The 22,607-nt window shown below is 34.8% G+C and overlaps 1 protein-coding gene across 1 annotated transcript in view; it reads left to right on the forward strand.

The window, feature by feature from the left end:
- Positions 1-21,749, forward strand: part of LOC137619271 (uncharacterized) — a 97,340-nt gene extending 75,591 nt beyond the window's left edge. Inside the window, exon 8 of the mRNA XM_068349442.1 lies at positions 20,979-21,749. Within this exon, the coding sequence (XP_068205543.1) occupies positions 20,979-21,196 (218 nt within the window). The 3' untranslated portion in view covers positions 21,197-21,749. The remainder of the gene's footprint in view (positions 1-20,978) is intronic.
- Positions 21,750-22,607: the final 858 nt, after the last annotated feature.

The following is a 22,607-nucleotide window of genomic DNA, read 5'->3' on the forward strand; positions in this document are numbered from 1 at the left end:
AAGATGTGTCCTAAACATTCAAGAATCAATTCCTAAAAGGATTTGTGTATATATGTATAAACTTTTTTTTTATGAATTTTTATGTCAGGTCTTTTTTTTTCTACTTAATTTTTTAAAATATTTATAATAAATAGTTTTTCTGCAGATGAGTAGTATTTATCTATACAGTTGTTTTAAGCATTCATTGAAGTTTTTTTTGGCAAAAGAAAAAAGGAGGTTACTGCAAAAACTGATTTTTCAAGAATTTTTTTTGGGGTCGGGGTCGTTCGCGTCCGAGTATACCCTTAAAGGGGTGTCCGAGGAGCGTACCTATCCAGGGTTAATATTTGACTCATTTGATCTAACTACTTCCTTAACCCTGGATAGGTACGGTCCTCGGACACCCCTTTAAGGGTATACTCGGACGCGAACGACCCCGACGCCAAAAAAATTTCTTGAAAAATCAGTTTTTGCAGTAACCTCCTTTTTTCTTTTGCCAAAAAAAACTTCAATGAATGCTTAAAACAACTGTAAAGATAAATACTACTCATCTGCAGAAAAACTATTTATTATAAATATTTTAAAAAATTAAGTAGAAAAAAAAAGACCTGACATAAAAATTCATAAAAAAAAGTTTATACATATATACACAAATCCTTTTAGGAATTGATTCTTGAATGTTTAGGACACATCTTGATGTATTTTGGATGAAGTCAGACCCATGGAGGTGAAGATCTGAAATGAGAAAATAAGGGTAACTTTTTTTGGCCAAAAAAATTTGTCCAAATTTCATGAATTTTTTTGGGTACCCAAATGAAATAGGAAGTGGCTAATTTTTTTAGGGAATAAACATATGTTATCCTAAAATAGAAATATGTAAAAAAATCTCCATTATTTTGTAAATTAAATTTATATCAGGGGCCATATCTAAAGGTAATTTTTTGAGTACTTAGAAATTTCGTAAAAAAATACATATATTTAATATATAATATGATATTTATGCAGGTAAAAATATACCAAAATATCACAAATTCAATAGGGAACAAGAATATATATAGATAGGGCAGCTTACGCTTCGGATATGTCCACAAAATGGCCGCCAACCACACTGACTCAGACTCCCTAATCTGCCACTTGAAATGTAGGAAGGGTATGTCAATTTCAAGGTGTTATTTACTAATCTAATTATTATTGGATATGCATAAAAATTGTATGGTGGGTTGCTGGATAATTGTCGATTATTTTACGACTATAAAATTAAAATTCTGACCCAAAAAAATTTTTTTGAAGGGAAATAAAATCGAAAAAAAAAAATGTAAAACAATATTTTAGCTAAAAAAAAACTTGATGATATTCAATCAAAAAAAAAGTAAACAAAATTTTCCGACAAATAAACATCTAGAGGAATCATTACTCTGTGATAGTTCCTTAGTACGTAGTAATTTTGAAAGAATTGGGAAAAAACGAAAAAATGGCAATCACCGGAAAATCGAACACATACCTATATATACGCCATATCTGGCTAAAAAAAAGATAGGCATGGGTAGTCAGATCATCTAGAAACACTTTCCAACACTATAAAAATATAAGTTTTGCGACACTACTTGCCAATTCCTTACGGTAACATGACTAAGCAAAAAAATGCAAAACAAATAAAAAGGGGCACTCGCGGAAAAATGGCTAACATTCTAATATACGACATTTCAGAAAAAAAAAATTCAGCCACGTGCTAGGCAAACCATCAAGGCACATTTTCCGACAAATAAACATCTAAATGAATAATTACTCTGTGATAGTTCCTTAGTACGTAGTCATTTTGAAAGAAATGGGAAAAAACGAAAAAATGGCAATCACAGGAAAATCGAACACATACCTATATATACACCATATCTGGCTAAAAAAAGAAGATAGGCATGGGTAGCCAGATCATCTAGAAACACTTTCCAACACTATAAAATTATAAGTTTTGCGACACTACTTGCCAATTCCTTACGGTAACATGACTAAGCAAAAAAATGCAAAACAAATAAAAAGGGGCACTCGTGGAAAAATGGCCATTCTAATATACGGCATTTCAGAAAAAAAAAATTTCAGCCACGTGCTAGGCAAACCATCAAGGCATATTTTCCGATAAATAAACATATAAATGAAATATTACTCTGTGATAGTTCCTTAGTACGTAGTAATTTTGAAAGAAATGGGAAAAAACGAAAAAATGGCAATCACAGGAAAATCGAACACATACTTATATATACGCCATATCTGGCTAAAAAAAAAATAGGCATGGGTAGCCAGATCATCTAGAAACACTTTCCAACACTATAAAAATATAAGTTTTGCGACACTACTTGCCAATTCCTTACGGTAACATGACTAAGCAAAAAAATGCAAAACAAATAAAAAGGGGCACTCACGGAAAAATGCCCAACATTCTAATATACGGCATCTCAGATAAAAAAAAAGACATGCACGTGTTAGCCCAACCATCAAGGCACACTTTCTAACACATAAACATGAAAAAAAAATCAATAATATACGGCAATTCCTTACTACGTAGTAAATTTTTACAAATATTGAAAAAAAACAGAAATTGGCAACCGCAGTTAAATACCCAATATACCAATAACTACGTCGTATCTGACAAAAACAAAATCACGCATGGGTAGCCAGATCATCTAGACACACTTTCCAACATTAAAAAAGCAAAAGTTTTACGACACTATTTCGCAATATCTTACGGAAAAATGACTTGGCAAAAAAATGAAAAAAATTGAAAAAGGGACACTCTCGGTAAAATGCCCGACATTCTAATATATGACATCTCAGATAAAAAAAAAGACATGCACGTGTTAGCCCAACCATCAAGGCACACTTTCTAACACATAAACATGAAAAAAAAATGAATAATATACGGCAATTCCTTACTACGTAGTAATTTTTACAAATATTGAAAAAAAACAGAAATTGGTAACCGCAGTTAAATACCCAATATACCAATAACTACGTCGTATCTGACAAAAACAAAGTCATGCATGGGTAGCCAGATCATCTAGACACACTTTCCAACACTAAACAAGCAAAAGTTTTACGACACTATTTGGCAATATCTTACGGAAAAATGACTTGGCAAAAAAATGAAAAAAAATGAAAAAGGGGCACTCGCGGTAAATTGTCCTCGTGGTGATGAACGACCTTTTAACTAAAAAAAAAAACATGCACATGGTAGCCAAACAATCCACCAAGACTTTCCACAACTGATAACCTATACAAGTTGCACCATTCTACGACAATTTCATAATACGTAATAACTTTGATAATTATGCAAACTACCTTAGAAGGGTAAACTCGGACGCGAACGACCCCGACGCGTCTCAGAAATCGGGGAAGGAGTACAGCTACAGCAATGCACATCTGGACACTACTAGAGCGTGTAGGGGAGACACCTCCTGCGAGTCGATCACCCACAAATTCAGTCACGGGGGTGAGTCACGTGAGAAAAACCTGTTTTTTTTTGACGCTCGGGGTCGCAAACGACCCACCGTACCTATCCAGGGTTAAGTTTCTCATCTCTAACATTCACATGCTCTACTGTCTTTCTGTTTAACGGCTGTAATTGATCAACATGACGTTTTACAATATTATCACCAACACGAACATCATAATGTAAATTTCCTATCTCTCTTACAATCTCTCCTGGTACCCACTTCTCTGGAGTGTTGTACGATCTTACCATGACCACAGACAAAGGTAAAAAATGTCTTACATTAGGAAGCTTTGCTACTTGTTTATACCCTTTATCTTCTAAATCACTTTACAAACTTGGATACAACAAATCTAACTTACACCTTATCCTCCTCCCCATCAACAAATTTGAGGGTGCCACACCTGTTGTGCTGTGCGGCGTTGTTCTATAAGACAATAAAAATTTTGACACATGCAAAAATATATTACCTGAATTTGCTTTTCTACACTTCATATTGTGTTTAAACGTTTGGACAAATCTTTCAGCCTCTCCATTAGTAGATGGATGATATGTAGCTGAAAATGTATGCTTTATACCATTGACATTACAAAATTCTTTAAACTCTTGTGAGGTAAATTGTGGACTATTATCTGTAACAATTCTTTCTGGAATACCATGCGTTGAAAAAATATGCATTAACTCTTTTATTGTGGCGTAAGACGTTGTTGTCTTCATTGGGATAATTTCTGGCTACTTACTGTAAGCACCTACTACTATCAAAAACAAATAATTCAAAAAAGGACCTGCAAAATCTATATACACTCTTTGCCATGGATACCTGGGTAACTCCCACGGGTGCATTCTAGCAAATTGAGGATTGTCCTGTTGCATAACACAATTCATACAATTCTTTATATAACATTCCACATCTTTATCTACACCTGGCCACCATACAAAAGTTCTCGCAATTGACTTTGATCTTACAATACCTTGGTGATCAGCATGTATTTCAGACAAAACCTTATTTCTCAGTGAATTAGGAATAACTACCCTGGAACCTCTCATCACTATTCCTTGTGTCACACTCAGTTCATACCATATATCCTTATACGGTTTACAATTTTCCTCCTTTCCACATAAGTCCCTACCTGTCATTAAACTCTCCAAAACCTTACTAAGTACTGGGTCTTGCTTGGTACTGTGTGCTGCATCTTTCGCAATTATTGGTACATCATATACAGAAATTAACAGAACACTGTCATCATACTCTTCTGGAGCTTTGTCTACGGGTAATCTGGATAAAGCATCTGCATTACCCATATTTGATGTTGGACGGTATTCTATATCATAGTGGTACGCTGCTAACGTAACTGCCCAACGTTGTAGTCTTGCGGCTACCAACGTAGGTAAACTTGCTTTTGGACCCAATATTGCTAATAAAGGTTTATGATCTGTAACAAGTGTGAACCTTTTCCTACCATAAAGATACATATGGAATTTTTAAACTCCATAAACTAATGCTAAACCTTCCTTTTCTATTTGAGAGTAATTCCTTTCTGCCTTGTTCAATACTCTAGAAGTGAATGCAATTGGTTTTTCTGTTCCATCTGGCATTACATAAGATAATACTGCACCTAGACCTATGTTTGATGCATCACATACTAATTTAACAGGTAAATCCATTTGATAATGTACTAAGAATGTAGGTGATGTTATTTCCTGCTTGATTCTTTCAAAAGATTCCTGACACTCTTTTGTCCACTTCCATTCTATACCCTTATTCAACAGATTATACAATGGATGTGCAATTGTAGACAAATTCTGAATGAAATTCCCATAAAATGTTACTAAACCTAGAAATGATTGTAATTCCTTAACATTTTCTGGCACTTTTGTTGATTGTACAGCTTTAATCTTCTCTTTAGTTTTGTGAATACCCTTGCCATTTATTACAAAACCTAAGTATTCCACTGAATCAACTTCTAAAATACATTTGTTCTTATTTACTCTAATATTATGTTCCTTCAACTTCTTCAGAACTGTTCGCAATCTTTCTCTATGTTCTCTTGTGTCTTCACCCGCAATTAAAATATCATCTATAAAAATGAATACTCCTTGCATTCCTGAAAAAATCTTATCCATAGTTTGTTGCCATATAGCTGGACTACTAGCAACTCAATAAGGTAATCTCTTTGGCCTAAACAAACCTAAGGATGTATTTACTGTACATAATTCTTGTGAAGTTTCATCCATGGGAAGCTGTTGAAATGCTTGTCTTGAATCTAATTTAGAAAAAACACTGCATCCTGACATAGTTGCAAGCATGTCTTTCGGATTTGGTAAGGGATGTTGAGCTACTTGCAGTTGTGGATTTAACGTTACTTTGTAATCTCCACATAACCTAACCTGTCCACTTTCCTTCACAATAGGAACTAATGGTGTAGCCCAATCTGAATATGTAACCTTTTCCCAGGAACCTTCACTTTCTAATCTCCTGATTTCTGTGTCAACTGCACTTTTCAATGCATACGGTACTGGTCTCGGAGCAAAAAATCTAGGAGAACTGTCAGGTTTCAAAACTAAAATTGCCTTTGCGTTCTTTACTGTACCTATTTTATCTTCAAATACGTCTTGAAACTCTGATATGATGTTATCCATAGATATTTCATTTTTGTTTTCATCTTGTCTACCTGCAACCTTCAAAATACTAGGCCAATCTAACTTCAAATACTGTAGCCAATCTAAACCTAGCAAAGTTTGTCCATTACCTTTTACTACTGTTAATGGCATTCTCTCTAATCTCTGTTCTTTGTACTGTACTTCTACGTTCGAAGCACCTATTACCTGAATATCAAAACCATTATAACTTTTCAAAACTCTATTTGTACCTTCTAATAACAAATTAGGAATGCTTTTAGCCATTTTCTCAGACATAATTGATACATCGGCTGCTGTTTCAACTTGCATCAAAATTGGTTTACCATTGATGATTACTTCTACCATGATATGTTTCTTTGCACCTTTGTTGACTGAATTTATGCGAAATGCAAAATCAGTTTCTGAACTAACCTGATTATCATAAACATTTTTTTCATTATTCTCTTGACCCAAAGTATCAACTGTAGCATTTATTTTCTTTGCGTACTGTTTAGGGAATCTACAAGCAGTTGCAAAATGACCCAGCTTTCTGCAATTTTGGCATGTCTGTCCAGTAGCAGGGCATTTCTTTGCTTCGTATGTAAGATGATCAGTTTTACCACACCTAAAACACTTGGGTTTTTCCTGTTGTTTCTGTGTATAAGCCTGATTCTGATATTTATGAACATTAGTGTTAGGCACTTTTCTATGACTAGGCTTTGACATATTCCTTCTCTGATTCTCATTGGTTTTCCACTTAGAACCTACTGTATTAATTTTAGAATTTTCCATTCTATTGCTTGTAGAACTACCTATTATGTTACTTTGCCTATTTGATGTTTCTAAAGCTCTGCCTGTTATCAATACCTTTTCTAATGTTAAATCTTTATCTTGCAATAATTTATTTCTTAGCTCTTCTGATGTGCAATGATCAATTACTTGATCTATGATAACATTTTCTAACTCTAGAAATTCACATGAAACGGCTAAATTCTTTAGTCTAGTCACAAATGCATCTAAACTTTCATTTTCTTTCTGATAAGCCTGCGCTGAAAACTGGTATCTTTCAAAAAATTTATTGACCTGAGGAGCAAAATATGTGGTAAGAGCCTTAATTGCAGCTTCACTTGTGTCATCTGTAGGCTGCAAAGTCTTAAACACTTTCCGAACTTCCCTACCTGCTGTATGAAGTAATAATGCCTTCTTTTGTGCATCCTTCATGTTCCCTAATGCTTCTAAATAAATCTTAAATTCCTCACACCACTGTTGCCATCGTGTTGCAACAGAATTAGGCTCAGCAGTGATGCTGAAACCTTGTGGGTGCTCTATATTAAAAGGCATTTTGTTTGCTTACCTTAATAACTGTGGTAGGTTAAGCTACTGTTCTACAGTCACAAGTGTACTTCCTACCTACCTACCCCACTTTAAATTTCACCCTTTTGTGTATTTGATGAAATTCCTATTCTGCTGCTGGTAAAATCTTCATTGGGCAATTTTACTCTTGTCCCCTACTGTAAAAACGGAACTTCTCTTGTGCTGGCCGTCCTTGTACAAAAGGTCCAATGCTTCTCCCTGCTTGTCCGTCGTCCTAAACGTCGCCTGTGTGGTATATGGTACTTTGGTAGGAAGTTCTATTAACCATAATAATTACCTGGAACATAGATGAACAATTGTTAGTAATTATTTCTCAGCTGATCCCATCTTTCTCGCCAGTGTGGGATATGGTACTTTGGTAGGAAGTTCTATTAACCATAATAATTACCTGGAACATAGATGAACAATTGTTAGTAATTATTTCTCAGCTGATCCCATCTTTGTCGTCAGTGTGGGCTTGATGGGTAATAAGACGTTGGTATTCTTAAAATACGTTTAATGTATAAAAGACTACATTGCTCTGTTTACTCTGTGACAGCTGACTCCCAAGTATATATGGAGCGTCCTACACAATCTGACAAAACCGAAACATTGCTAAACAAAAGAGCATCGCTCTGAAAAGACTTAAATCCTACTCCAGTACAAATCATAAAGAATCACATCCTATCTTTGAGGTAATCAACAAATGTTTGAATCCTAATACCAAAACAAATCATTACTCTTATATACAAAGCATAACATGTCTTATTCATGCAATATGATGCAATGTTGCGCAATACCTGCAACACTTGAAATAATATAGTACATTATTACAATAATACATAACAGGGAGAGCATCAATAAGCTCCCTGAGGTTTGGGTTTTTGCTTGTTCTTTTTGGGAGAGCATCAATAATCTCCCAGATATTGGGGTTGTTGGTTGTTCTTTTTGGGAGAGAATCAATAATCTCCCAGATGTTTGGGTTGTTGCTTGTTCTATTTGGGAGAGCATCAATAATCTCCCAGATGTTTGAGTTATTGGTTGTTCTTTTTTGGGAGAGCATCAATAAGCTCTCAGATGTTTGGGTTATTGCTTGTTCTTTTGGGAGAGCATCAATAAGCTCCCATTGGTTTGGATTATTGCTTGTTCTTTTGGGAGATCATCAATAAGCTCCCATAGGTTTGGGTTATTGCTTGGTCTTTTGGGAGAGCATCACTAAGCTCTCATATGTTTTGGTTTATGCTTGTCCTTTTTTGGGAGAGCATCAATAAGCTCCCATATGTTTGGGTTATTGCTTGTTCTTTTTGGGAGAGTGTCAATAAGGTCCCAGATGTTTGGGTTGTTGCTTGTTCTTTTAGGGAGAGCATTAATAAGCTCCCATAGGTTTGGGTTATTGCTTGTTCTTTTGAGAGAGCATCACTGAGCTCCCATATTTTTTGGTTTTTGCTTGTCCTTTTTGGGAGAGCATCAATAAGCTCCCATATGTTTGGGTTATTGCTTGTTATTTTTGGGAGAGTGTCAATAAGGTCCCAGATGTTTGGGTTGTTGGTTGTTCTTTTTGGGAGAGCATCAATAAGCTCCCATATGTTTGGGTTATTGCTTGTTATTTTTGGGAGAGTGTCAATAAGGTCCCAGATGTTTGGGTTGTTGCTTGTTCTTTTAGGGAGAGCATCAATAAGCTCCCAGAGGTTTGGGTTTTTGCTTGTTCATTCTGGGAGAGCATCAATAATCTCCCAGAGGTTTGGGTTGTTCTTTGTTCTTATTGGGAGAGTATCAATAAGCTTCCAGAGGTTTGGGTTGTTGTTTGTTCTTTTTGGAAGAGTATCTACAAGTTCCCGGATGTTTGGGTTGTTGGTTGTTTTTTTAGGAGAGCATCAATAAGCTCCCAGATGTTTGGGTTGTTGGTTGTTCTTTTTGGGAGAGCATCAATAAGCTCCAACACGTTAGGGTTGTTGCTTGTTTTTTTTTTAGGAGAGTATCAATAAGCTCCCAGATGTTTGGGTTGTTGGTTGTTCTTTTTGGGAGAGCATCAATAAGCTCCCAGACGTTAGGGTTGTTGCTTGTTTTTTTAGGAAAGCATCAATAAGCTCCCAGATGTTTGGGTTGTTGGTTGTTCTTTTTGGGAGAGCATCAATAAGCTCTCAGATGTTTGGGTTATTGCTTGTTCTTTTGGGAGAGCATCAATAAGCTCCCAGATGTTTGGGTTGTTGGTTGTTCTTTTTGGGAGAGCATCAATAATCTCCCAGATGTTTGAGTTATTGGTTGTTCTTTTTTGGGAGAGCATCAATAAACTCTCAGATGTTTGGGTTATTGCTTGTTCTTTTGGGAGAGCATCAATAAGCTCCCATTGGTTTGGATTATTGCTTGTTCTTTTGGGAGATCATCAATAAGCTCCCATAGGTTTGGGTTATTGCTTGTTCTTTTGGGAGAGCATTACTAAGCTCTCATATGTTTTGGTTTTTGCTTGTCCTTTTTGGGAGAGCATCAATAAGCTCCCATATGTTTGGGTTATTGCTTGTTCTTTTTGGGAGAGTGTCAATAAGGTCCTAGATGTTTGGGTTGTTGCTTGTTCTTTTAGGGAGAGCATCAATAAGCTCCCATAGGTTTGGGTTATTGCTTGTTCTTTTGGGAGAGCATCACTAAGCTCCCATATTTTTTGGTTTTTGCTTGTCCTTTTTGGGAGAGCATCAATAAGCTCCCATATGTTTGGGTTATTGCTTGTTCTTTTTGGGAGAGTGTCAATAAGGTCCCAGATGTTTGGGTTGTTGCTTGTTCTTTTAGGGAGAGCATAAATAAGCTCCCAGAGGTTTGGGGATTTTTGCTTGTTCATTTTGGGAGAGCATCAATAATCTTCCAGAGGTTTGGGTTGTTCTTTGTTCTTATTGGGAGAGTATCAATAAGCTCCCAGAGGTTTGGGTTGTTGTTTGTTCTTTTTGGAAGAGTATCTAAAAGTTCCCAGATGTTTGGATTGTTGGTTGGTGTTTTTAGGAGAGCATCAATAAGCTCCCAGATGTTTGGGTTGTTTGTTGTTCTTTTTGGGAGAGCATCAATAAGCTCTCAGATGTTTGGATTATTGCTTGTTCTTTTGGGAGAGCATCAATAAGCTCCCAGATGTTTGGGTTGTTGGTTGTTGTTTTTAGGAGAGCATCAATAAGCTCCCAGATGTTTGGGTTATTGCTTGTTCTTTATGGGAGAGCATCAATAAGCTCCCAGATGTTTGGGTTGTTGCTTGTTTTTTTTAGGAGAGAATCAATAAGCTCACAGATGTTTGGGTTGTTGGTTGTTCTTTTTGGGAGAGCATCAATAAGCTCCCAAATGTTTGGGTTGTTGCATGTTTTTTTTTTAGGAGAGCATCAATAAGCTCCCAGATGTTTGGGTTGTTGGTTGTTCTTTTTGGGAGAACATCAATAAGCTCCCAGATGTTTGGGTTGTTGCTTGTTTTTTTTTAGGAGAGCATCAATAAGCTCCCAGATGTTCTGGTTGTTGGTTGTTCTTTTTGGGAGAGCATCAATAAGCTCTCAGATGTTTGGGTTGTAGCTTGTTCTTTTTGGGAGAGCATCAATAAGCTCCCAGATGTTTGGGTTGTTGCTTTTTTTTTAGGAGAGCATCAATAAGCTCCCAGACGTTTGGGTTGTTGGTTGTTCTTTTTGGGAGAGCATCAATAAGTTCCAGATGTTTGGGTTGTTGCTTGTTCTTTTTGGGAGAGCATCAATAAGCTCCCAGATGTTTGGGTTGTTGCTTGTTTTTTGGGGGAGAGCATCAATAAGCTCCCAGATTTTTTTGAGTTATTGCTTGTTCTTTTCAGGAGAGCATCAATAAACTCCTGATGTTAGGGTTGTTGCATGTTCTTTTTGGGAGAGCATCAATAATCTCCCAGATGTTTGGGTTATTGATTGTTCATTTTTGGGTGAGCATCAATAAGGTCTCAGATGTTTGGGTTATTGCTTGTTCTTTTGGGAGAGCATCAATAAGCTCCCAGATGTTTGGGTTTTTTGCTTGTTCTTTTTGGGAGAGCATCAATAATCTCCCAGATGTTTAATTTATTGCTTGTTCTTTTTAGGAGAGCATCAATAAGCTCCCAGATGTTTGGGTTGTTGGTTATTTTTTTTGGGAGAGAATCAATAATCTCCCAGATGTTTGGTTTGTTGCTTGTTCTATTTGGGAGAGCATCAATAATATCCCAGATGTTTGAGTTGTTGGTTGTTCTTTTTTGGGAGAACATCAATAAGCTCTCAGATGTTTGGGTTATTGCTTGTTCTTTTGGGAGAGCATCACTAAGCTCCCATATGTTTGGGTTATTGCTTGTTCTTTTTGGGAGAGCATCAATAAGCTCCCAGATGTTTGGGTTGTTGGTTTTTCTTTTTGGGAGAGTCAATAAGCACCCAGTAGTTTGGGAGCTTGCTTGTTCTTTTTTCGAGAGCATGAATAAGCTCTTAGATGTTTAGGTGCCTGCTAGTTCTTTTTGGAAGAGCTTCAATATACTCCCAGATGTTTGGACGCTAGCTTGTTCTTTTTGGGAGAGTATCAATAAGCTCCCAGAAGTGTGGGCGCTTGCTTATTCTTTTTGAGAGTGCATCAATAAGCTCAGTAAACTCTCAGATGTCTGGGTGCTGGCTTGTTCTTTTTGGTAGAGCATCAATGGGATTCCGGATGTGTGGGTTCTTGCTTGGTCTTTTTGGAGAGTATCAATAAGCTCTCAGATGTTTGGGCACTACCTTTTTTATTGGGGGGGTGGGGGGGGTTGGGGGGGAGGAAGAGCATCAATAGGCTCTCAGATGTTTGGGTGCTTGTTTTATTTTTTTCCTTTTTGGGAGAGTATCAATAATGTATCAATGGTTTGGGTGATTGCTTTTTCTTTCTGGGAGAGTATCAATAAGCCCTCACTTGTTTGTGTGCTTGCTTGTTCTTTTTGGGTTGAGTATCAATAAGGTTTTGGATGTGTGGGTGCTTGATAGTTCTTTTTGTGAGAGTATCAATTATCTACCAGATTTTTGTGTTCTTGCTTGTTCTTTTTGGGAGAACTTCAATAATCTCTCAGATGTTTGGACGCTAGCTTGTCCGTTTTGGGGGAATATCAATAAGCTCTCAGTTTTTTGGTTGCTTACTTTTTTTTGATGGGAGAGTATCAATAAGCTCTTAGATGTTTGGGTGATTGCTTCTTCTTTTAGGGGAGAGCACCAATAATATCTCAGATGTTTGGGTTTCCCTCTTTTTGTAAGGGTATCAATAATCTTTCACAATTTTGGGCACTTGCTTGTTCTTTTTGGGAGAGCATCAATAAGCTCCCGAATGTCTGGGTGCTTGCTTGTCCTTTTTGGGACAGTATCAATAAGCTCGCAAATGTTTTGGTGCTTGCTTGTATTTTTTGGTAGAGTATCAATAAGCGCTCAGACGTTTAGGCACTTGCTTGTTCTTTTTTTTTGAGAGCACCAACAAGCTCTCAGTTTTTTTGGGTGCTTGCTTTTTCTTGTTGGTAGAGTATCAATAAATATACAGATGTTTGGGCGATTGCTTGTTCTTTTTAGGAGAGCATCAATAAGCTGTCAGATGTTTGGGCGCTTGCTTGTTCTGTTTCGGAGAGTATCAATAAGCTGTCAGATGTCTGGATGTTTTTTTTTTTTTGTGGGGGAGGGGGGGAGTATCAATAAGCTTGCAGATGTTTAGGACCTTGCTCGTTCTCATTGGAAGAGCATAGATAACTTCCCAGATGTTTGAGTGCTTGCTTGTTCTTGATGGGAGATCATCAATAAGCTCTTAGATGTTGGGCACTTGCTTGTTCGTTTTGGGAGTTTTGGGTGGTATCTTATTCTTTTTTGGGAGAGCATCAATAATCTCTCAGATGTTTGGGTGCTAGCTTTTACTATCTTGGAGAGCCTTAATAAGGTCTCAGTTGTTTGGGCGCTTGCTTGTTCTTTTTGGGAGAGCATCAATAAGGTCTCAGATGTTTGAGCATTTGCTGGTTCTTTTTGGGATATAATCAATAAGCTCCCAGATGATTGGTTGCTTATTTGTTCTTTTTGGGAGAGCATCAATAAGGTCTCAGATGTTTGAGTATTTGCTGGTTCTTTTTGGGATAGTATCAATAAGCTCCCAGAAGATTGGTTGCTTATTTGTTCTTTTTGGGAGAGTATCAATAAACTCAGATGTTCGGGAGATTACTTCTTATTTTTTGGAGAGTATAAATCTGCTTGTTCTGTATGGGAGAGTATCAATAGTCTCCCAGATGTTTGGGCACTTGCTTGTTCTTTTTGGAAACATGAATAAGCTCACAAATGTTTTGGTGCTTGCTTGTACTTTTTTGGAGAGTATCAATAAGGTGGCAGACGTTTTGGTGCTTGCTTGTTCATTTTGGGAGAGCATCAATAAGCTCTCAGATGTTTAGTTGCTTCCTTGCTCTTTTTGGGAGAGAATCAATAAGCTCTCATATTTGGGTGCTTGCTTGGTCTTTTAGGGAGAGCATCAATATGCTCTCAGATGTTTGGTTGCATGCTTGTTCTTTTAGGGAGAGCATCAATAGGCTCTCAGATGTTTGGTTGCATGCTTGTTCTTTTTGGGAGAGCATCAATCAGCTCTTAGATTTTTAGGAGCTTTCTTGTTCCTTTAGGGAGAGTATCACTAAGCTCCCAGATGTTTGGGTGCTTGTTTGTGTCTTTTTGGGCAAGCATCAATAAGCTCTCAGATAATTGGATGCTTGCTTGTTCTTTTAGGAGAGATTCAATAAGCTCTCAAATATTTGGGTGCTTTTTTGTTCATTTTGGGAGAGCACCAATAAGCTCTCTGATAATTGAGTGCTTGCCAGTTTTTTTGGGGGGAGAGCATCAATAAGCTCTTAGATATTTGGGTGTTTGCCTGTTCTTTTTGAGAGAGAATCAATGAGCGCTCAGATATTTGGGTACTTGCTTGTTTTCTTTGGGAGAAAATCAATAAGCTCTCAGAAGTTTGGTTGCTTGTTTGTTCTTTTTGTGAGATCGTCAGTAGGATCTCACATATTTGGGTCCTTGCTTGTTCATTTTGGGAGAGCATCAGTAAGCTCTAAAATGTTTGGGTGCTTTCTTGCTCTTTTGGGGAGAATATCAATAAGCTCTCAGATGTTTGGGTGCTTTCTTGTTGTTTTTGGGAGAGCATCACTTAGCTCTCAGACGTTTGCGTGAAGGCTTTTAATTTTTTAGAGAGCAACAATAAGCTCTCAGATGTTTGGGTGCTCGCCTTTTCATTTTGGGGGAGTATCAATAAGCTCCCAGATGATAGGGGGCTTGCTCGTTCATTTTGGAAGAGCATCAATCAGCTCTCAGATGTTTTGCGTGAATGCTTTTTCTTTTTTGGAGAACATCAGTAAGCTCCCAGATGTTTGTGTGTTTGCCTGTTTTTAGGGGATATTATCAATAAGCTTTTGGATGGTTGTGTGCTCGCTTGTTCATTTTGGAGGAGCATCAATAAGCTTCCGGATGGCTGGGAGCTTGCTTGTTCGTTTTTGGAGAGCAGCAATAGCCTCCCAGATTTTAGTGTTCTTGCCTTTTTATTTAACAGAGCATCAATGACCTCGCAGATGCTTGTTTGCTTGCTTGTTTTCTTGGGAGAGCACCAATAGGTGTCAGATGTTTGGGTGCCTGCTTGTTCTTTCAGGAGAGCATTAATTAAGTTTCAGTTTTTGATGCTTTCTTGTTTTCTTTTGTGAGAACACTAATTAGCTCCAAGAGGTTTTTGGTTCTTGCATGTTTTCTTCGGAGAGCATCAATAAGCTTCTAGAGTTCTGGTTTCTTGCTTTTTACTGATGTGTGCAATGCTGAGTGAAACCCCTCCAGAGTCTTGTTTGTTCTCTGAATCAATCCCTGAATGTCTCAACTGTAGACAATTTAAACATCTAAGTAGATTGCATTTATAAACTTTAATTTAAATACCATTGGAACTTTGTCGTGTTGAATTAGGGCCAGGTTTTGAAATACGATGATATTTTGGTGATAGTTTTCTTTTGTAATTTCAAAATCATTCTTATCTTTTAGCCTATGAGTTTCTGAACATTATCAGTCAATCAAGAATTGTTTCTCACGGAACATTTCCTTCAATATCATCAGTCAGCTTTTGGAATATTTAGATTAATTGAAACTCCATATTTAAGAGAAAGAAATTATTGCAATTTTCGGGGACCAAAGTTTCTTAGTACCATATATATATATATATATATATATATATATATATATATATATATATATATATATATATATATATATATATATATATATATATATATATATATATATATATATATATACATATATATATGTATATATATACATACATATATATATATATATATATATATATATATATATATATATATATATATATATATATATATATATATATATATACATACGTATATTTATATATATATATACACACACACACACACACACATATATATATATATATATATATATATATATATATATATATATATATATATATATATATATATATATATATATATATATATATATATATATATATATACATATATATATGTGTATATATATATATATATATATATATATATATATATATATATATATATATATATATATATATATATATATATATATATATATTAATTTATATAATAATATATATATTAACCCTTTTACCCCCGGCTTACTTGGAAACTTCCGTGCTTTAAGCCCCAGGCATTTTCAGTTTTGAAGGGCTTTTCGACTTATTTTTTTCAAATCGCACCCACAGCCTCAATTTTCATCTTAGAGAAGTCAGATTGGTCTAATTTTTTTGGAAAAAGGTTGAAGTTTTCAATATAGTTATCAAAAGTATAAAGAAAATAATATAAATAGCCGCTATTGTTAGATGAAGTTGGGCGATGACGAAATTTTTTATATTCTTTCGTATACATTGCGATAAAGCACAGATGGGTCTTCTCACAGAAATCGTAAACCTATACCATCTTATAGAAAATCTATTCAGCTATAAGATGGTGTATAATAGTTTGTAGTTAAAAGAAGAAAAACATGAAAAAAAAATAGTATACCCACAACAATTGTAAACCTAAATTTCCTTAGCGCAAGTAGCGAAAATCGGAGATTGCAAAAGTTTCGTTCTATCGATCATACGTAACCTATATTTAGAGTAATTTTCTTTTTTTTTTATTATTTTGAAGTAAATTAATTGAACTTTCTAATGACATATGCGAAAATAATGATAAAGCCATCTAAATAGTGGCTATCGTTAGGTGAAGTTAGGCGATGACGAAATGTTTTATGTTTTATCGTATACATTCCGATACAGCAAAGTAAGTTCTCCTCAAGGAGACTTCAAAATGATACCATATTATAGACAATTTATTCAGCTATAAAATCGTATATTAGAATTTGTAGTTAAACGAGAGGAAACATGGAAAAAAGTAGTAAACGAGCAAAAACTGAAAACCTAAATCTCGTTACTTGCGGTAAAGAAATTTGGGTTTACAGCTTTTACACATTTTATTATTTTTTTTCCTTATTCATTTCTTCTAACTACAAACTATTAGATACAATTTTATAGCTGAATAAATTGTCCATAAGATGGTATAATTTTCAAGTATCTGTAATGAGAATTCTCTGTTATTTATTGGAATGTATACGATAAAAAAAAAAAAGTTTGTCATCGCCTAACTTCATCTAACAATACCCACTATTTACATTGCTTTATCCTTATTTTCACACATGCCATAAGAAAGTTCAATAAATTTTCTTCAAAAATAAAAAAAAAATAATAAAATTCCTCTAAGCATAGGTCAGTTATGACCGAAAGAAAGAAACTTTTACAATCTCCCTCTCTCTCTCTCTCTCTCTCTCTCTCTCTCTCTCTCTCCCTCTCTCTCTCTCTCTCTCTCTCTCTCTCTCTCTCTCTCTCTCTCTCTCTCTCAGCAAAGTCAGTTTCAAATATACACAGTGGCTGCCTAAAATAAATCGACGAATTTTCAAATGAATATGTATACGGTATATATATATATATATATATATATATATATATATATATATATATATATATATATATATATATATATATATATATATATATATATATATATATATATATACTATATGTATTCCTATAGAATACTTGAAATAATATGAAAACATACATGCATAAACACAACACCAACCTTTCAAATCGTAGTTACATGTTTACCAGGTTGAGACAACAGTCGCAATTTCTTCCCTTGAGTTGCCATTAAACACAGAATTTTTCATTCACACTGATCTTTCTTGACCATTAGGCATTTTATCCAACAAATGCCTTCACACATATAAAGAGGAATATTCTAAAAAGGTATAAAGCACTATCACTTATTAGAATAGGCTGTAAAAGCGCAAAATTGACGGATAACGCACGAAACACATCCTCCTTCCACAAAGTCAAGAGTTGAACTGAGACACACGGCTACGGGGTTGGTGGTCGGCGAGTCTTGGTGGTGACGGACTCACCCACGCTGTCCTGCCTACCTCGCGCTGTGTCTTCATTCCCCGAAAAAAATATGAAATTTACTAAATGTTTCGGCAAAATAGAAATAAAAAACATACAAAAATAATTCTGATAAGCATAAAAGCTGCATGGCAACCCAAATCAGCTGCTTTGAGGCCTTTAAATCACAAGACGAGGAAATTTAAAAGTCTTTGTTTGTCCTGCCCAACAATGGCAGAGCGAGTCTTATTTTTCCCCGGGAGCAAGGATGACGACAAGAAATGAGAAATATACTCAAAGTTTCGGCAAAATAGCAACAAAAAATATACAAAAATAATCATGTTAGGCATAAATAAACACATAACAACTAAAATCAGCTGCTTTCGGACCTTTAAATTCCGAGACACGGAGATTTTAAAGAGCGTTACGCTCACTCCGAGGAACTTCTTCCTTACGCCGTGGCGCAAGAGCGTTACGCTCACTCCGGGGAACTTCTTCCTTACGCCGTGGCGCAAACGTAAACACATCGTTACCATGATAACGAAATCATTTTTAGTAATTACTCGTGTAAATAGCTATGAAACCTAAACAAACTGCATATGAAATACGAGCTGAATCTATAAAGAAAATTTATAGGTCAATCAAGACCCCAGTGGAGCCCAGGGAAACTTTTCATTCATCATTGTTGACACGATATCCAAGGAACAATCAAACAATAGTCACGCAGGAGTAATGATGACAATTTTTTGTAAAATTTGTATAAATGACTATGAAAAACCTCAAAAAATACAAAGAAAAATAATCTGATTGATAACAGAAAGTTTAAAGGTCCATCTTGACCTCTGTGGGGATCTGGCATTGTAAAACAATGAAAACATTGTGTTACCATGGCAACGGAACCATTTCACGTAATTATTCGATAATAATAGCTATGAAATCTAAAGCAAATGCACATAAAAGGTCAGCTGTTTCCTTTACATAAAATTTAAAGGTCATTCATGACCCCTGTGGGCCTCAGAGAACTTTTTATTCACATTACATTGATGATAAGATGTCGAAGGAACAACGAAACCACACTCTTGCACTGGTAACAGTGCCCTATTTTCGTAATATTTGTGTAAATATCTCTGCAACCTAAAATAACTGCACAGGAAATATCAGCCGATTCTTCAAAGAAAATTTAAAGGTCCATCTTGACCCTTGTTGGGCCCAGAGAAACTTTTTATTCATGTTACATTGATGACAAGACATCGAAGGAACAACATCACAACAGTAAAGCGTTGTATTTCAAATACAACGCCTGCCAAGACCTGTTATCTACGCATAAGTATAGAAAACGTACCCGTACGTCCATGGTGGTAAAGGGATGGCTTATGAGGTACGTACCCGTACGTCCTTTGGGGGTAAAAGGGTTAATATATACATATATATATATATATATATATATATATATATATTGAGATGACGGCTCCCGGGTCTGGGCACCAAATATATATTATATTACGGCTTGCGACTGGGAACCAAACAATATATTATATATATTACGGCTGCCAAGCTAAACAACCTCTTTAGTTCCAAAGTCACCTGTTTTCTTTTACATTGAATGTGTTACACTTGAAAATATTAATACACAATCTCTGAGACAGTTAAATAACTTTCAGACAGCAATAACACTGAATATCCAAAGGTCTCTAAGTACACTCAAAACTAAACTGGGTAATTATTCTTAAGAATAGTTTAAACTAGCTTACTACGGTCCTTTACAGTATACGAGCGAATACCACTTTAAACCCTAGAGATTGGAATAATACACGTTTTACAGAAATAAATAAATAAATTTATTACATATAAATTACAACAGATTAAAAAAAATTACATAAAACAAATAAATCACTCGAAATGTTACAATTTGAAAATTATATAATTACTTGATTTTAAAATGATATCTGAATACAACCTTAGACTAAGACGAAAGGAATAAAACAAGAAAAATTATATAATTACTGGTTTCATTTGAAATTAAAACTAAATGCAAATATTTAAGCTTGATACTAATGAAAATAGATAACCAGATCATGAGACAGAATTTTTTCTTGTTATTTTAGGCCATTTACAAACACTTCACATAATGCCAACACTCACCACAACACCATTAATTTAAAAACCACCTGCCAAATTTACATCAACATTTTAACTCACTACACATGATATGTGTGGGGTCTAAAATCACTTTGGAGAGGACAAACTATAGGTACTGAACACTTTTAAAACAATACTCTGATCTGCGTGCGAGAGCAAGAGAGAGGGTAAGATGGCTGTCTTAAGGCTGGAGTTCTTTATCTATCGATGCAACCCTGTGGGTTACCTTTATAAAAGACCTGGCTGCTTCCAGAAGATTCCAGGGCCGAGGTCTGGTAACGTGGGGCCTGGGCCAAGGGTGTACTCATGCAACACCAGACTGCTCTCTCAGTCAGCTAGATCCACCAACCCTTTTTCCCAAACATAATAAAAAGATAACATCCTATCACTAGGTTTTTTGCTAAAATTCCAAAGCAGATAAAACACTTGTCTATTTTCTTTCAAACATGATGCAATACTTCATAAAAATATAAAAGAACATTACATAAACCCTTATTCATCTTTCATATGGTCACATAACACTCCCAAACAGTTTATGTAAGACTTCGTAACAAAAATATGTGAAACAAAGAGTTAATCTTCAAAAATTACTTAAATTTACATAATAAAGAATACAAAGAAATTAAGGAAGAAGGTCTTGCCTAATTTACATAATATACTTAAATCTAGGCGAAAGGAACTCATTTTACGGGCTGTCTATTCATCTCTTCAATGCTCAAATGAAATATAAATAAAATCATGAATAAACTACTGTATTTACTCTACACTACACCAGCTTCTTTGTAAGAATATATATATATATATATATATATATATATATATATATATATATATATATATATATATATATATATATATATATATATATATATATATATGGTATACTTGTGTCTTTGTTATGTGTGTGCACATGCATAGGTGTATTTGTTCAGCTTCAAGATTTTTTTTCTTGTTTTAGGTCTTGACTATTCTGGCATCGCTTATGTAGGAATCTACAACGAGACATGGCTTTCTTCCGGAGTAAAGGTCAACCTTGATCTCTACCACAACAATGACCCGAGCCGTGGTAAGGAAGTGTGTGGACACTTCCACTTCAAAAAAGACTGTCATGGATTAGGAGACTATGACTGTGTCAAAGAAAAACCTTTTCTTTGTCAATATTATGCTGATCATTGATGGTTTCACTGAACAGCACTGGTGCCTCTGGATACCGAACAGCCAGTAATAGCATTATTGTACATCTACGAAGGTTTGAGTGTTCAAAGATACAACAGTTATGTTACCATCTTCATCCAAGTCAACCCTTTTGATAAGTGGAATCATTTTATTTTTATAGTCATAGACATAATTTCTGTATAATAATCGAATTAGGACTTATCCTTATATATTTCATATGAGTTGAATGTTATGACATTTTTTACAAAAGCTGAAGGTGATTAAATGAAAAAGAGGAAGGTCCAGCTTTTCCAACTATGGGTGTAACTTAGCAAGCAATAACAATAATAATAATGTTCACAGAAGGATGTGCTAGACCGGTAAACCATACGAAGATCGTTTAAATCTTCTATTGATTCGAATGGAACTCTGATTGTTTGAATCTTTGTTGAAAATAAACCTAAGAGTACATTGTTGTATTGTTTACTCTACAGATCTTATTATATTACAAAGGTTTAGGGTTTTAAAATAACAGTTGTTAGAAAGACACAGCATTGAGGGGGCAGGCGGGAGGGAGCTGATACTGCTGTTCACCAATATGCAGAGGCCCAAGTTAGATGATAACTGAGAGGCGAAGTGAATGCACCCAGACTTTATTAAACAATTATCGAGTGAGACCAAACACAAGGACAAATCCACAAATATACATGGACTTCACCATGTGGCAATTATAAGGGGATTGGCAAAGAAACCTTAGACTAAGGCTATATATATATATATATATATATATATATATATATATATATATATATATATATATATATATATATATATATATATATATATACATACATACATACATATATATATATATATATATATATATATATATATATATATATATATATATATATATATATATATATATAGATATATAAATATACATATACATACCCTGTATGTATATATATATATATATATATATATATATATATATATATATATATATATATATATATATATATATATATATATATACATATGTATATATATATATATATATATATATATATATATATATATATATGTATGTATATATATACTGTATATATATATATATATATATATATATATATATATATATATATATATATATATATATATATATATATATATATATATATATATATATATATACAGTATATATATATACAGGAAGAACAGATGGAGTTGAAAGAGAAAGTGTAGGAATGATGATGACACCAAGAGCAGAAAAGGCATCAACCGAGTGAAGATCTGAAAATAGCACATTTTTACTAGCAAAGTTCAAATCAAGGAAGTGTAATATGAGCATTATAGTTTGCTATGCATCAACAAATGATCCCCCTGAAGAAAGGCACTATTTTTCAGCACAAGAACATCCACAAATATA

The sequence above is a fragment of the Palaemon carinicauda genome, chromosome 25, assembly GCF_036898095.1.
Source record: "Palaemon carinicauda isolate YSFRI2023 chromosome 25, ASM3689809v2, whole genome shotgun sequence".
Taxonomy (NCBI): domain Eukaryota; kingdom Metazoa; phylum Arthropoda; class Malacostraca; order Decapoda; family Palaemonidae; genus Palaemon; species Palaemon carinicauda.